At 44.7% G+C, this 15,941-nt stretch overlaps 1 protein-coding gene across 17 annotated transcripts in view; it reads left to right on the plus strand.

The window, feature by feature from the left end:
• Window positions 1-15,941, plus strand: part of NFIA (nuclear factor I A) — a 354,108-nt gene that overhangs the window by 238,157 nt on the left and 100,010 nt on the right. For 15 of the 17 annotated variants that reach the window (XM_058030278.1, XM_058030281.1, XM_058030286.1 and 12 more), the window contains exon 3: window positions 2,457-2,522. The exons of the other annotated variants lie outside the window; for them this stretch is intronic. In XM_058030278.1, the coding sequence (XP_057886261.1) occupies window positions 2,457-2,522 (66 nt within the window). The remainder of the gene's footprint in view (window positions 1-2,456; window positions 2,523-15,941) is intronic. 17 annotated transcript variants of the gene reach the window in all.

Genomic DNA, 15,941 nt, shown 5'->3' on the forward strand with positions numbered 1-15,941 from the left:
ATTAATATTTAATTTCAGCAGAAGGGGGTGGGTTGCGGGGAAACAGAATTAGGAAAAACGCCATGGTGGCGATAAAGGGAGAAAGTTAAAGATTCGGCGTGCAAACAAACGTCCTACGGCCAGTGGAGCCCCTCTTGTGCCACCAGCCTTGGTGTTGGAAAAACAGCACTCGAGGCAGACAAAAGTACTTTGTTTGTTCCTCCCGAGGCAGGAGCAGCTTGGGCTGTGCGTGCTGCCCACCGGCTGCAGGGCTGTGCTGGAGCCAAGGTGCCAGCGCCGAGCCCGGCTCTCGCGGCCGCCACCGCCGCCCTCTCGCCGCCTGCCTGGCACGTTCCAAAATTCTGGGAAAGGGAAACACGCTCCCAGTCCCACATTTCAGCGGGAGCTTCTCCAGATCTATAAATTTTTTGTGGAATTCCGAGCCTACTTGAAACATAAAGCCCAAACTCTGATTGAGCCATGGCTGGCTGGAGGGAAAGTAAAACCTAAAAAATAAGCAAAAGGCTGATGCCCGCCCTGTAAAATGAAATCCGTTGAATGTTGACTTTGAACGTTAACTAAATATTTTACATTCCTGATATTTTACCTTTGTTTCTACCTTTGCGGTATCGGAAACTCGAAACTTCTTGCCAAAATCCAGAATACAACAGCGCTGTGCGTGTTACCCCCATAGTGTATCTGCTGGCACTGATTTCAGCTTCAGGGAGAGATTATTGAGTAGATCAATATTTAAAACAAAATTGCAGAAGTGAGGATTTTTTTTCTCCCCTTTAGCTTCATTGGCAAAATTATTAAAAATACTAAATTCAAAAGAGAGGAAATAGATTCTGTGACATACTGGGTATATATCACTTTTTAGGGAAATTTAATTGATTTCTAATAGAAGTATCATGACTGAAGCTTTCTTTGCTATATATTCTGAGTGATTATATTCTGAAATTCATCAAGTTTTGTTTTGTGGGTGCTTTTTTTTTACTTGTAGTTTTTAATTTATACAAGATTGTCCTCTAAGCTTCTGAATGATACCTAAAGCAGACAGTCAGCAGGTAAAAATATAATTTGAATATTTAAAATAGGCATTTTCTTTATAGTGCTCTGCGGTAATTAAAATCTTCATTTGCTTAAAAGCAAGGAACCTTTTTAAAGCAATAAATTAGCATTGCTTGACCCAAGGTCACTAGTAGTACTGCTTCTTCCAGCACTATTAATACCTCAAAGAAAAAGAAGGGGTGGTGTTATGACTCTGTTGCAATAGAAGTAAGATTTTCAATTTAATCACAGTTAAGTGTCGTGACCTTTTGATCTTGCGTTGACTTCTCACTGAAATGTGGTCAAATTTCAGACAGCTAGTTCCAAACTCTGCAAAGTCAAGGTGAAGTCAGAAAATGGGTTTGCCACGATGAGGGGTGGTGTTGAGGCATTAGCAAGCGGTTTCGTTGCCTAAGTTTTGTTTCACAGCAAAAACTTTTTCTACAGGATCAACAAATTACAGAATTTCTGGGGAAAGGAAAAAAATGTATTAATTGCAAAAAACCAGTTATTTGAGGGATTTCTTAAAAAATATTTTTTCCACAGGTAAAGGGACTTTTTTTTCCCAGTCCATAGTGACAGAAATAATTAAGAAGGAAAATACTGTTTGACTAAAGCTTCCACTAAGAATAAATTTTGGACCAAAGAGCGATCATCTTCACATAAAGTAGAGTTAATAATGTGTAAAAAATGCAAAACGCTCATATTTACACACACCCTTTTATAGATCATTTTATTATTTTAGGCAAATAAATTTTGCTTGTTGGAGAGTGTTAGCTGGGAGGTTTGTGGGATTATTTACACAAGTTCTAAAGCAGGTCACCCAGTATCTGGACTCACTTATCCCACTGCAAATCATCACCAGCACCGAGCATTTTAGGGATCTTGTGGTGCTGTAACCACTGCGAAAGCACGCCAAAAAAAATCAGCTCTTCCCTCAGTTTTGCAGATTTTGTTCCAGAAATGTGTAGCCAACAATCTCCACGACTCTGTAGGGTTGCTAAGTTACCTTTCTATGCCTGCTTGGAGATATGTTTTGAGACTTTACTATGTGTTGGAGTAAGGCTCTGGTTTGTATACAACATAGAGGCTGCATTATAAAAAAACATGTAGGAGAGTCATTTAAATATGCCTTCTTTAAAAAGAAGGATTCTCAAAGCTTAATTTATGCCAACACACACACACCCCAAGCACTCTGTGTAGTGCCACAAACAAGATTCCCTTTTTTAATTTTTTTCTTTTTATTTTTTTCCTTTTTTCTGGCTAGCAAACGTATTACCTAGGCACGGGACTTTTGCCATTATCATGTCCTAGTGCAACACTCCTGTCCTCAGTTTGTACTCTCAGCCTTTTGAGGAAGTCTGGCGCCTCTGATCTATTTTCCACAGCAGACCCTGTAATTTTTGGCTGTATTTTATGTTTTTCAGATTCAAGTCAATCTGAAAGTCCCAGCCAGCCAAGTGAAGCTGATATTAAGGACCAGCCAGAAAATGGTAAGTTCTTACCTGCTGCTCCTGCTTTGGGATATTAAAACAGCCCCAATTTATAAAGATTTTTTTTTTTCCCCCATGTCTAAGATAAAAAGATGATTCAGAATAATTGACATGGGTTGGCTACAAATAGGTTGTGCACTCTCCTCATAGTTAAAATGCTACTGCTTCACTAATCTAAAGTAGCATTTCTTTGTCCAATCCTGGAGAGAGACTTTTTTTTTCCCCCCCTTTAAAATTAATTTTAATTAGGGCGATGCCATAAAAGAGCCTGCTGTATGCAACCCTTATCCTTATTCCTCCATAGCAAAGGCTTTCAGTCCCTGGGCCTTGAGTCAGGATATTCAGGGGTGTAGATACAACAGGAAAACAGATCAGGGAGGTTCAGCCACAGCTCCTTGGTGCTTCTCTCCATGTTCTCCCGTGGCAGTGGCTGCAGTGGAAGCATTAGAAGAACTTGCACTTTTGGGAAAACTCATATTCTCTGCATTCAAAGTGGAAGCGATGGCTTCTGCTGGACCAATGGTTTGCTTTGTAAAGCAGCCTGGAAAAAAAAATCATTCAGTAATAGTGGATTTCTGTATGTGAAAAGATGACTATGTGTGTAATGGAACAGCTTCTCTTCCTCTTTGTGTTTAGCTAAGGTAGACCTCAACAATTTTTGTTGGCCCATCAGCAACTGAGTTTTGTTTTGTTACTTATATTTAGGACTTAGAATAAGGGATGATTATTACTAGTAGTTTTTCTTGACTTCTTTTATCTATAACCAGAACTTTTTTTCGTAAGATGTAAATGTAGATTGTGTTATCTGCTGTACTTGGGGTCTGCTCTACAGGAAAGAGAATTTGTGTGAAGGGTTTATGCCCCTGAATCACCATTTCTGGGGTGTGTAAACCCATGTAGAAATACTGTATCTGTAGTGATACAGGTGTGAATTCCCTTTCTCAGAGCAATAACTGCTTTGCCATAAACCCCTACAAGGGACAGTGAGGCTGAGGGGCTTCCTCTGGACTGCTTTGGGGTTAGGGTTTAATATTAAGGGAAGAAAAAGAGGTTTAGGTACCTAAAAACCTTTGAACTAGCAGCATGAATCCTAGGACATGGAACATAGGGCTCATGGGGCTGCTGAGATTTTGGCTATTTGGGCTCCTGTGTTTTCCTCCCATTAGATATGAAAGGTTTCATATTTTGATAGATTTTGTGCTGTTCATCTCTAAACATACCATCTTAAAACATGGCTGTTGTTTCTGAAAGACAGCGTCTAATTTCCCTTATCAATCCTGTTCACAGAAATTCTAATTTGTAGCCAAAGGATTGCAAGGTTAAGAGAAGAACTGACTAAACTGTGATTTTTGTTCTGCCAATTCTGCTATTTTTTTTTTATGGGGAATATGTTGCCTGTGTTTATTAAATCATATTTTAATTTAGAATGTATTAGGCACCAAGCATGTTATTATTTCATGTTTAGATAATATTCTTTCTCAGCTATTAAAGCACAGTTCATCTTACCCTGCAGTTTCTTGGTCTTTAACAAAGCTTGCTACTCAAGAACTGCCCCGAAAAGCAGCAATGTCAGTGTTTAATAATGTAGAATCTGTAAAAGCCTAGTGAAATGAAATATCTCTGATTTGGAGCCTGAGTCTTCTTTGTAAAACAATCTTTTAGCGAATTCTTGGAACTTTGCTGCTGACCTGCAAAAGGTACTTTATTTTTTTTAATTTTTTTTTTTTTAATAAACAGGAAAAGGATTTTTCTCTTTTTTTTTTTTTTTTTTTTCTCAGTTTTACTAAAGGGTATTTTTTCCCCACAGCAGCAGCCTCCTCAGTGGCTGTGCACCTTCTGCAGTGCGTGTGTGGGAGATTTTCTGAGCCAGAGCTGGCCCTGAAGGGCTCCTTCCCCCCGGGCAGGCTGAGCTCATTCCCAGCACACACAGCCCCCAGCCCCGGGGTACCCAGCATAGATCAACACAAATCTGCAGCTCTTATCTCCTGGACGTGAGGATGAAAGCAAAACTGCAGCCTTTAGAAAATGAAAAACTGCACGCACAGGAACGGACACAATAAATCATATTAACTGCGTTGTTCTACACTTGCTGTAGACCCACTTCCACAGGGCCTGATCCAAATCCCTCAGGAGTCAATGGGAGGCTTGTAATTGATTTTACTGAGAGTGGGAATGAGCCCACACAGAGAGGAAAAAAATTTTTTAATTATTTTTTTTCTTTTCATTTTTTTTTTTTTTTTGAGTCGAGGAAAAAATAGAATCGTGAATAATCTCATTCCCACTGATGCCAACAGTGGAGTGACCAGATTGAGGGCAGATTTGGAAGCATTTTTGCATGTGTTTCTGGAAGGCACAAAGAAGTGTATCGATTCAGGGCTGCCTTTTCCATGCATGCATTCCTTCATTTTAAAAAAATAAATCTTTAAAGGCCTTGTGAGGGTTATACAGCCTCTCTACTTGCCTGTTAATATCCTTTCTGTTCCACTCCATAAATTCTAGAGCTATTTATTATACACATATATTTTGCATACCTTGAGTAATGTAGGTTCAGAAGGGTCAACTATACGGCCCTGAAAAAGAAGGCCTCCTACTACAGATTTTAATTTATCATCCTAAATTGTATGTGTTGTTTTGCAAAGCCTGTGTGCCTAACCTTCATTGAAGTGAAGTTCATGGGAAAAAAAAAAAGCTTTTTTTTTTTTTTAGAACCACTCCTGGTGTTTTTCTAGTGGGTTTTGCTGGTTCATTTTCTGGAGCAGGATCATCACAGACAGGGAAGGTGGTGACACCTTCTGCTCTTAGTGGTGGCTTCAACACCAACTCTGCTCTTTCCCTCAGCCTTCCTTAAGCCAGAATAGTTTCCAGGCAGCCATCCAGTCACCACTGCAAATATTTAACAGAAATATTAAGCATTTAATTGTTTCCAAGGGCAGAGGTGCAGCATGATGGCCATGCAGGCAAGACAGGGCTTGTTGGTCATGGACAGTCCAAGGTCCAGATGTTTTGTGCTGGAGCTGGGGGTAAAACCAACACAGGGTGTGTGCTGCTCTGTCACCATGGGAAACAGCTTTTTGGGGAGAGGCAGAAAATCCAGGATTCCTCTGTTTGTTGTATGGGTGAGGAAATTTTCAGGGGCAATAATGAAAGAGGCCAGTGACTTCATCTGAAGGGCAAGAACATTTTTTGATGCCCTGATATTTTGCTCAAACGAGGGTTTTTTTCTGACCAGCTGGGTGGAACAACCATGTGGAAAATTCCCCACTTTTGTAGTTGCCTAATGGTATGTAAAAGCTTCATTTCAGTTGGCACCACGAAGTGATTTTGCAATTCACCCAATCAAAAAAAAAAAAAAAAGGGAGGGGGGTTATTGATTTTAAAAACTTGTTAAATGCACTGGTTTGGTGTTGTGTTTTATAAACAAACTAGTTTTCAGTGAAGGGAGGATGACAAAATGGGTAGTCTGATGTAGTGAAGTGACTGCATGCCTGGGGATCAGGAACAACTGAATTCCCAGCTCAGCACTGCTGTGGACACTCACTCGGGCTTTTATTCTCACTTTCAGTGGTGGAAGCAGCTATCAGATAGATTTTCTTTTTGTAAGTAGGATTATTTTAAACTTTTGTAGGGAAACCTTTTGCTCTTGTTGTCTGCAAAGTGGGGATATTTGCCATTTTGGCTTTCAGAGAATATTAAGAGTCAGATTCTGCTCTGCTCCATGAGGAGCTGAGCTCTGGAGAGAGGCAGGGAGGATGTAGCAGAGCAGTTAATGACTGTGGTGCTGCTGTCAGTGAGGGGATGTCAGGCAGGGTTTGTGTTTGATGTGGTGGCACTGGTGAGTGAGTAAGTGCAGCGTAAAGGTGCACACGAGGTGTGCAGTGCAGAGCAGGAGAATGCTGTGTCATTTCTGACAGCTGCTCTCCAGCAGGGGACTCTGATTCGGTGCCTCAGAGATGGTAGCACAGCACTTTGATTGTAGACGAGCGAGCTCTTTTTAAAGAAGTTGGTGAATTTTCCCATTTCAAGTGAGCAGGGGCAGCTTTCATTATTACAGCTGATTGCAAATGTGTGCCAAATCCATTGCTCAAACAATTTCTGAAGAGGGAGAGGCGTTTCTCTAAAAAATAAAAATGTGTAATGCCCAAACCAAATGCTTTTTGGCTTTAATGCAGTCTTCACTGCTTTGAGCTGCAAGTACCTGAACAGCATTGCAGGAAATGAAAGGCACATTGTTCATTGAAACATTAAAAAAAAAAGAAAGAAAAAAGAAAAACAGTGATGCACCGTAACTGGCAGAACTCGTTTTTCAGCCCTGCAGTAATTACACTGGACTTGTAAATATCATCTGTGAATTCTTTGCTTAAGTAGGGTTGGACTTGAGTATAAACCTTAGAAAAATGTTTAAGTATATGCTTACTTTTCCATGCCTAAAAACAGAAAGGAAGAATTTCTGGTCCTTGAGCTGTGGGGGGAAGAGAAGGTCACAGTGGGAACAAATGCAAAGAGAAGTTTCTTCTTCTCCAGGCAAAGCTGGTCATGGAAGGCGTGATTTAGCCTTGGCTGAAAGGGAGGAGGAGATTATGTGTGGGAAGACCCCTAAGCCTAAACTAACAGGCTGCAGAGCCCAGTGCCCCTGTAAATGCTTTCCTTCTGCTCCCAAATGTGGCATTCCAAGCAGTGGGATAGCTTGGGCCAGGGGAAGCATCTTGGACTCAGAGCTCACCCTTCAAACCCTCATGCCAAGCACAGAGCTGGTGACTGCTCTTGGTGGCTGTCCCCATCACTCATCCCAGGTTAAATGGCAGCTGAGGGACATCCAGTTCATTCCACAGCCAAATTTAAAACAGAGCTCGATGCCAACTCTCCAAGGAGGTGCTGGGTTTGTCTGGAGGCTCCCCTGTCCTTGGAAAAGCCCCTCAGCTCCCACCTGAGGAGTGCAAGGACACGAGCAGCCCCCTGAACACACCGTGCTGGAACTGGTGCTGTTAGAAAACACACAGTCTCAGATGACTAACATTCCTGAAACACCTCATTTTCAGGAGATAACTGAGCCTTGCAGAGAAAGTTTTCTATCAGTTACAGCTGCAAAGGCAGGAATACAGTAACGGCAGCTTTTATTAATGTTCTTGTTCATGGGATTATTTGCATCAGAATCTTATAAATGCAAGAAGACTCTCCTCTCTTGTTTACAGAGCCACGCTGAGGAGTTATCACAGCCTGAGGGACTAATCTAAAATTAACTTTCTTCAGAAAAAGCTTTAAAAAAAAAGCCCTTAGCATTTCCAATAAGGAATCTCATCGCTGGCGCTGAAGTCAGAGCTCCTGGTGATGTCAGCTTGTTTGCACCTTTGGAACTTGCCAGGACCAAATTCTGAACAGATTTGCACCCTTACGGATCGCGTTGTGTGCTGACTGGGAACAGCAGTGGGGAAATTTGTCCAGGCTTGGAAGCTGTGGCCGAGTCTGGGAGTGCTGGTGGGGTCTGGTCTCTCCTGGCTGCCCTGGGACTGGGCAGGACAGGCTGTTGAGTCTGACAGGACCCATCAGCCAAGAAGGGTCTGCTGAGGTCCAACCTGTGTTTCATCACCCCCTGAGAGTGCCTGCAGGCAGCTCTGAGAGCCAGCTTTTCCCAAGGAAACAAAAGCAGATATGTCTGGTTATAAATTTAGCTTATGTGCGATGTAGTCTTGCATTTCCTTCATCTTATTTCATTCATTGCGTTACATTTCCAAAAAGAGCTAGAAATACAGCATTTCAATCATAATAACCTAGAATTGAAGCTTTGCAGCGTCCAGGTGTATTTCCCATCCAGACTCATCACTGTCATGAAGCATCATCTGAATTATTAGGAAAGAAAACACCATTTTCCCCTATAATACCATATTCTTTTCTGAGTCCAGACTGTGAGGCAGAGTTACACCATTTCCAGGATTTAGTGGGTGCTGTGGTAGGCTCAGGATTTAGCCTGCTTATCAGTGGCTGTCACTCTCTGGGGGAATCCAGTGATGGCAAATGGCTCTGTCTGTCAGTCAGGCCAGCAATGGGGACGTCAGTGGGGTCAGCAGTGCAGCCTCTGCTGGGCATGGCTGGAGACCCCTCTCACCAGTGACCTGCAGTGCTCGAGCCTTGGGCGCTGACAGAGGGCTTCAGTCTCCACTGCTGCTCACCATTAACCTCCACGAGCAAAGCATTCCCACAAAAAATTCATGCAAGGCGAGGATGACAGGAAATATTCAAAGCATGAAATGAATGCTTATAGCATGACAAAGCAGTGCTTGAAAGACATGAAGCGTTCATTGCGCTTGGAGTGGCTGAGCACTGCAAAGGAGAGGAGAAATAAGTGTGGCTCCAGTATATGTTTTTATTTCCCATTGTGTGTGTGCAGAAAAAAACAATGAGCCCTTCCAATGGATAAGGTGCATAAATGCAGCTAATTATTCTAAGTCTTTTCAAAAATGCATTTTTATTCTGTTGCTCCGTCCCAGTCTCCGTCCCATGAATCTTTATCCATGAGATGACAGCAAGGGCCATCTAGAGGGCAGCTTGGAAATGGGATGGCCAGGAGCAGCCTCTTAGGGAGCTCCTGAGCTTCCCTTCGCAGGGTCAAGGATTTTCTTTGCCCCGAGGGCACCTCAGTGCCAGGTCACTGCCCCCTGCTCTGTGCCAGCGCTGGGATGGGCAGGCAGCCATCCTGTGCCCACGTCCCACGCCCCAGGACACAGCAGCTGGAGCTGTGAGCAACCACCAGCTTTCACTACAACTGTTTTTAATGTCTCTCTTCTTGAGAGAGCTGCTGTTTAATTAGCAGCTGGGAGCTGGGTTGCGTCAGGGTAATTGCGGCCGCCGGAGCGGACCACAGGCTGAAGGATGCTTGGAACACCACCCTGCCCACCAGGAAGCTGGGCACTTAGGGAAAGCAGTTTATTTGTGGTGTGGGCATCGTTTAATTTCTGTTGAGTGGAGAGGGGAGTTTATTAGTGGAGGGAGGATGTGATGCCAAGGTCTGGCTCGCAAAACAAAACCCCAAACCTTTCTGTTTGCCTTTCTGTGTAAAAATTCCCTGATGCTCGGTAATGTAAGACAAGGGGAAAATTTTACTTGCAGGAGAATTGCCTTCCACAATAATCAAGAGAAAAAACACAGAACGCCCACACCAGAGCAGCCTGATCCAAAATGTGAACTTTTTACGCCTCCCCAACCTTGTAGGTTAGGCTTCCAACCAAGTGATCTTTTATTATCAACATGATATACCCTTGACACAATTTGGCGCAGTGAAGCTTCTTCTGCTGAACTCGTGATTTCATTTACTAGATCTGATGAAAGTTCTGCGAACCACAGTAAAATGTGATAATTAGTAGTTTAATTCTTTTAGGGTGTGCGTATTAATTGAAAAGGCTTGAACTATAAATACAGGGCCTGTGGATAAAAGCCCCCTCTGAAATCAGTCGCTTCACCCAAGTATTCATTACTCCACATCTCCTTAGGTGGTGTCTCTTTGTGGCAGTGAGTGGGAGACCTTCTCTCAGAGATCACACTAGGCTGGCTCACCGCTGCTCTCCTGCCATCAGAAGGGCTTCCTGGCCAACATTTTGCCCTCTGTGCTCAAACCTCTGGAAGTTAGGAATGTGTGCTGGGAGCTGTGCTGTGTCCTGGGGAGGCACTGGCTCCCTTCCTGCAGGGCTCAGAGGGGATGAAGGCTTGAGGCAGAGGCAGTGGGTGGGTAGGTGTCTTTCTGTTTTCTAACAAGTCCACCCAAAGGCATCAGAGATTCTCTGACTCCAGTCCCAGCCAGTCTGACACTTCTTAGCAAAAGGTGCTTTTCCTCCCACCTACCCTTCGCTGTACCTGAACTGGCAGCACCTAAACTTCAGTGGGTGGCTTCAGCCAGAGCTTGGTTCATCCAGATGGGAATGTCCAAGTGTAGATAAGGGATTGCACTTTCCCTTATCTTTTCCCCTTACCTTTGTTCTTTTGCTCTGACTTCCTGACCAGCACAGAAGGTGTTCTGTTGCCTCCAGACCTTTCCAAATATATCTCCACACTATGGAAATGTGTGTCATTTTTTCACACCTTCCTCTGGTTTCTGCCTGTGGCGTAGTGCCTTTATGAATTTTGTGGTTTTACAGGTACAAGGTGGTTTGCTTTCAAATGGATCCAGACCTTCATGCTCATACTTGGTTTGCACACTCAGAAAAATCCCGTATGTCTGCACATATTGCAGATTCTTGGGTTTATCAGGTGCTTTCCAAGTGACCTTAACTTTGTAAGCCTGGAGTTGTGTGCCCCAGCAGGGAGGTGCATGTGAAGGGCAATGCACCGCTCCTGAAAGCAGCATAGGGAGCTGCTGCTGTTTTTAGGGGGGCCCTTTAGTGACACCAGGCTCCCAGAAAAAGCCCCATCACTTCTATAGATAATTAGATACTATTTTTTAATTGCAGAAGTTGCTAGCTAGGAACTGGAAAGAAAGTTCAGGGCAGCTTTCATAGAGTTGTGAGAATAAAATCCCCTCTGAAGCCTGGCCCTGGTGTGACCGAAATGGAAAAGTACCAGATCCATTTCTTGGAAGGTGAGAAGGAGGCTTTTATTTGCAATGGTCCGCAAATATTTTCCCAGGAGGTAGTGAGCGTGGCAAAAGGGGCAGGAGGAAGGTGAGGAGAGTGAGGCACACTTGTAAACACCCTCCTTTCCCTCTGCTGTTGTTATCTGGCACTAAAAAAGGGCGCCGCAAGTTGTTTACAGCGGTTCGTGTTGTTCGTTCCTGCTCCTTTCTCAGTGCCCTATCTTCCCTTGGACAACTTTTTTTCTGGCTTGTGATAGTGCCTGGGTAGGTTTGGGCAGTGGGGTGGTAGGAAGGTGCAAGTTGATTAAATGTGCTGCTTGCTATGTGCATTTTCATGTCTGCTGTCTTAACATTTTTTTGTTAACCACTGTTGCAACTGAAGAAAATGCTGAAGTTTGACAGTTGGGAGTTACTGCTGAGTGTGTGCTGTAAACTATATCATCCCTCTGCCTTCTCCCTTTCTCCCCCTCCTGCTGGAACCAAGTGATTTATAAAATGCCTTCACATTCTTGAGTGAGTTCACACCATCACCTCCAGGCACTGCACTGAGGAGTCTTAGGAGTGGATGGGAAACACAGATCTGATAGCTGGTATTTTTCTCTGAAAGAGGAAAAAAAAAAAAAAAGGCAAAAAGGGTTGATTAAATTTAAAGGAGAAAAGTTTCCTGCTGTGCCCCAGAGTAGATCTGTAGTCAGTGAAGCACCTTGTAGTAAACAAGACATGTGCGTGGTTACAGTGGGGTTTTATTATTACCCACTGCCATTGTTTTCCATTTTCATAAGATTCAATTAATGCAATCATTTTAGAGTGTCTCTAATCATTACCTCCCGCCCTCCCTCACTTGCACTTGAAGCAAGGGGATCTGCTGCAAGCCACACTCTGCTGTGAGGAGCCAGCGTCTCGCTCCATCCCTGCCGAGGGGAGGCACAAGGAAATGATGGGGCTGCTCCAGGGGATCCAAATATTTATCTTCTCTCTGTCTGGCCCTTGCAGGACACGGGGTCAGCACCCCAACCTGGATGTGGTGTGCCCTCCCATGGGGTCACCATGGCACGCCAGCAGTCCCCCTGTCCTGGCCAAGCACTGGGGTGCCAACAGCAGCTCTCAGACTGTGCTGGGCCAAAGCTTTTGCTGGGATTTCTTCTCCCAGGATCATAAGGGAGGGATACTGCTTATGTGGCTGTACCACTCTTACTCACCCAGAGAACCCAAAGCTCTGTCCCAGTTATTTTTCTACTTTAATTCCTTACTCTTAAGATTTTATCTGCAACAGAAGGCTCTTTGACAGCTGCATCTCCATCTGAAAACCCGCTGGTGTTTAGGGGGGTGTCCCCACCTGACCAGCTTTGCACTGCAGACCTCCTGCAATTTTCCCACATGTTAGACCTCAAAGCCCTGATTTTCAGAATCAGGGAATTCGCATTCAGGAAGTTTCCAGCAGCAGAATGCAGAGAGCTGGCCCTGTCCCCCATGCTGTACAGAGGGGAGCCAATTTCAGTGTACAGCCGAGCATGCCAGAGCTGGAGCTGCAGGGGAAGGGAGGAGGTGAGGGGCAGGAGAGGCAGGACAGCAGCTTGACAGACCTCTGAGGAGGCTGTGCTTTTGAGGCAGGAGGGGATCCCCACCGATTTCTGTGAGGGAAGGCTTAGAGCAGTGGTTGGGAAGTGGCCCACGGCTCCATTTAAATCAATAACAAAGTGGGCTGGAAAGGATGTGACAACCCCAGCAAGCAGCTGAGCAACGAGGCAGCTCAGTGCTAGTGAATCCAGAGTTCTGTCTGCCATGGCCATGAAGGATGGATTTGCAGTAGGACTGGGGGCTGTCCACTGTTAGAAGGAGAGGGAAGTAAAGATCATCCCGTGTACAATATAAATGTAAGTTGTTATTACTACTATTGCTATGTCAGCCGTAAACTGTTCCCACGAGAACTGAGATGCAGCATCATTGAAAAAGAATGTCTCACTGTGAAATGGGCAGCAGAAACACTGTGGCATTATCTGCCAGGCAGTGAATTTACCTTGGTGACAGATCATTATTCCCTCCTGCAAACGAACCGGATGAAGGGCAGCAACACCAGGATAACTCAGCAGCCCTTGCATTTTACAGGCCTCTGGACTGAAAAAACAAACAAACAAAAAGTAGCCAGATAAAACTGTGAGGATGGAGAATGTCAAGAGAGATTGCTTGGGGCAAGAAATGGGGAAGAAAGCAAATTTTCTTCCGTATCTGTGCTGACATGATACGTGGACTAAGACATGGATTTAACAGTAGGCATTAAAACGAGACACCAGTGGTGAACCCAAAATCCTTCCTGTCCCTCTGTAATCACTGGAGATACCAGGTCTTTTGATAATTAATCTCTTTCTGTTGAACCTCAGGGAGTTTTAAAACCAAGATGTTTCAAACACTGCAAATTGCTCTGGACCTGAGGTTCTGCTTCTGGAGGAAGCCACCCACCCCTGTCCTGCTCATCCAGGGCAGACAGAGTTGAGACAGAGTTGCTCAAGAGCAAAGGTGGATCTAGCAGGGCATGTGGACTTGGCTGAATGATTTCTTCATCATTAGATGTAGGGAGTAGAAGAGTGGACAGGCTATCGACTGCCCACGTGTACTTTTTCCCTTTCTGTTTTTCTTTTGCATTCTACAGAATGGGAGTTTCTTAGATAAATTACCATTTTTTGACAAGCATTCATGTGCTCTGTAGAGGAATGTGTCTAGGGATGGGCACACTGGAAGAGAGAATTTCCTCCCCAGCTCTTCCAGTGAAGTCTTGTTCTAAACTGCCCAAATGAAGCCATTATTCAAAAGTAAAAATGTTCTGTTCCAGTTCTTGTTTTCATTCTTTCATGTGTCTGGGGACTCAACTTCTGTGAAAAAGAGCCCATTCTCACAGGACGCCTTGCCTAATTTTGCAGACAAGAGAGGTTCAGCTATTCCAATTACGATGAGATAAGAATCTGAAATGTTTGGGATCGCATCCATCCTGAGCTGAACTCTAACTTTTCCAAAATCCATCCATCATTATTTTTCCCCTTATTTCCACATTTCAGTAATGCAAGCAAAGGAGGATCTGAGAAGAAATGAATGTTTATGCATCATAAACCATAATAGATGGGTTTTCTTTTACCTGAGTTGCTTTAGTTTAATGTAGAGCTCTCTGCCAGTGAAATTCCTTTTCCTTTTTCATTCTTTCCTACCAGCTTGAAAGTCAGGCAGAGTACAAACTGTCACAGGCTAGACTGCTAAGTGTGGCCCAGAATTATGAAGTCCTGGCCTCTGTGGCATCTTCAGATTGTCTTAAACACATGAGGATAGGACAGTCCACCCCAGTGCCATGTTTCTGCATCACTGGGTATTGCACTCTGCCATACACACTGACTGCTGGGATGGGTTAGATGGTCTAGAAAGCCAAAAATCTTCTACCACAGGAAAGGGAGTGCAAAGGTTTAGCTGTCCAGCCCAGCTTCCAGCTCTTGGTACCCCAAGGGTATGTCTGAGTTGCTGCAGGCGCCCTCCTGGGATGGCACATCCCACCAATGTCATCCCAATTCCCTGAGCACCTCCCCTGGAACCACCCAATCTGCCACATGTGGGATAAGCCCTTGAAATCAGCGAGGGATGAGCAAGGTCCCTCTGTGTCTCTTCTGTTTGCTGTGTTCGTGTTGAATCCCTCACAATGAGTGAACTCTGAGACCCCCTTTGGGCTGCAGCTTGAGCAGATTACACCAGAAAAATAAACTTGTTCTGTGTTCTGGCCTGACCTTGGCCTGAACCTGAGAAAGTGAATGCCCCTATCACACCAACATGTGTCTGTGGAAGTACAGTAAACACAAATGGGGGTCACTGGCCCTCTCTGTCCTGCAGTCCCAGGCCAGGAGTCTGGAGTTTTGGGCTGTCCGCCCAAGTACTTGTTAATAAATGTCCATTCTTAGTCCGTAAAGGAATGTAGACAGGGCATGCTGCCCTACAAAACACAAACTTAGAATGAAAGGGAAAGAGAGTCTCAGCCGTGGTGCAGAGCTCTGCTGCTGGTTTCCACACCCAGCAGTCTCTTCCCACTGGATTTATGTCCCTGGTTTGGGACTTGGCTGGGGAATTGCCCACTCGTACCCTGGGTGTTCTCCAGTGCTGTCTGTGGTTAACCCTGAGTGCAGCAGAGCTTGGGAAGGCACTCACTCAGTCTCTGGGGCTGCTTGGGGGTGCAGAGACCTGGCAGAGCCTGGGATTTGAGCCTGCAGAGCCTGGGTCACCCCAGGACAGGGTTGTGCTGCTTCCAGGGGTGTGCAGCACTTTGCCCGTGCACCTTCACTCTCCCAGGGGAGCCAGTCAGGGACAGATGATTGCATGGTATGGTGTGACTGGTGACACATCTCGTCCCTCCCCAGACACAGGAGTAACTAAGGTGTAAAGTTAGTTAAAATAACTGATGTGTAACCAGTAGACATCAGACTAAAAGCTATCAGAGTTCGTTCTGTGCAAAGAATAGATGAGAGAGACTCCTGGAGAGAAAACTCCAAAAATACAATTTCAAGGACAACAGGTAAATACACATGGAGTTTGCTGTGAATTGCAGTTGGCTCACCATTGGTGTCAGCTGAGACCTGACACCACCACCACCAGATCAAGACTTAGCTTCCATGCCCAGCACTCTTAATTTCACATCACATTTGTACAATCTCATCTTGAGCAGATACTTCCATTATCGTGGTGTCCTGCCTTTTAGAAGGGCCGTGGTGTGAAGAGAGGGGAGTGCCAGGAAGGGAGGATGAGAGGAGAAGCAGTGGATGCATCACCAGGGTTTGTGTCCACATCACCCAGCAGAGTGAGGCAGGGGAGCTGCCCTCACCTGACCCTGTCCCCAG

The sequence above is a fragment of the Melospiza georgiana genome, chromosome 9 (assembly GCF_028018845.1).
Source record: "Melospiza georgiana isolate bMelGeo1 chromosome 9, bMelGeo1.pri, whole genome shotgun sequence".
Lineage (NCBI taxonomy): Eukaryota > Metazoa > Chordata > Aves > Passeriformes > Passerellidae > Melospiza > Melospiza georgiana.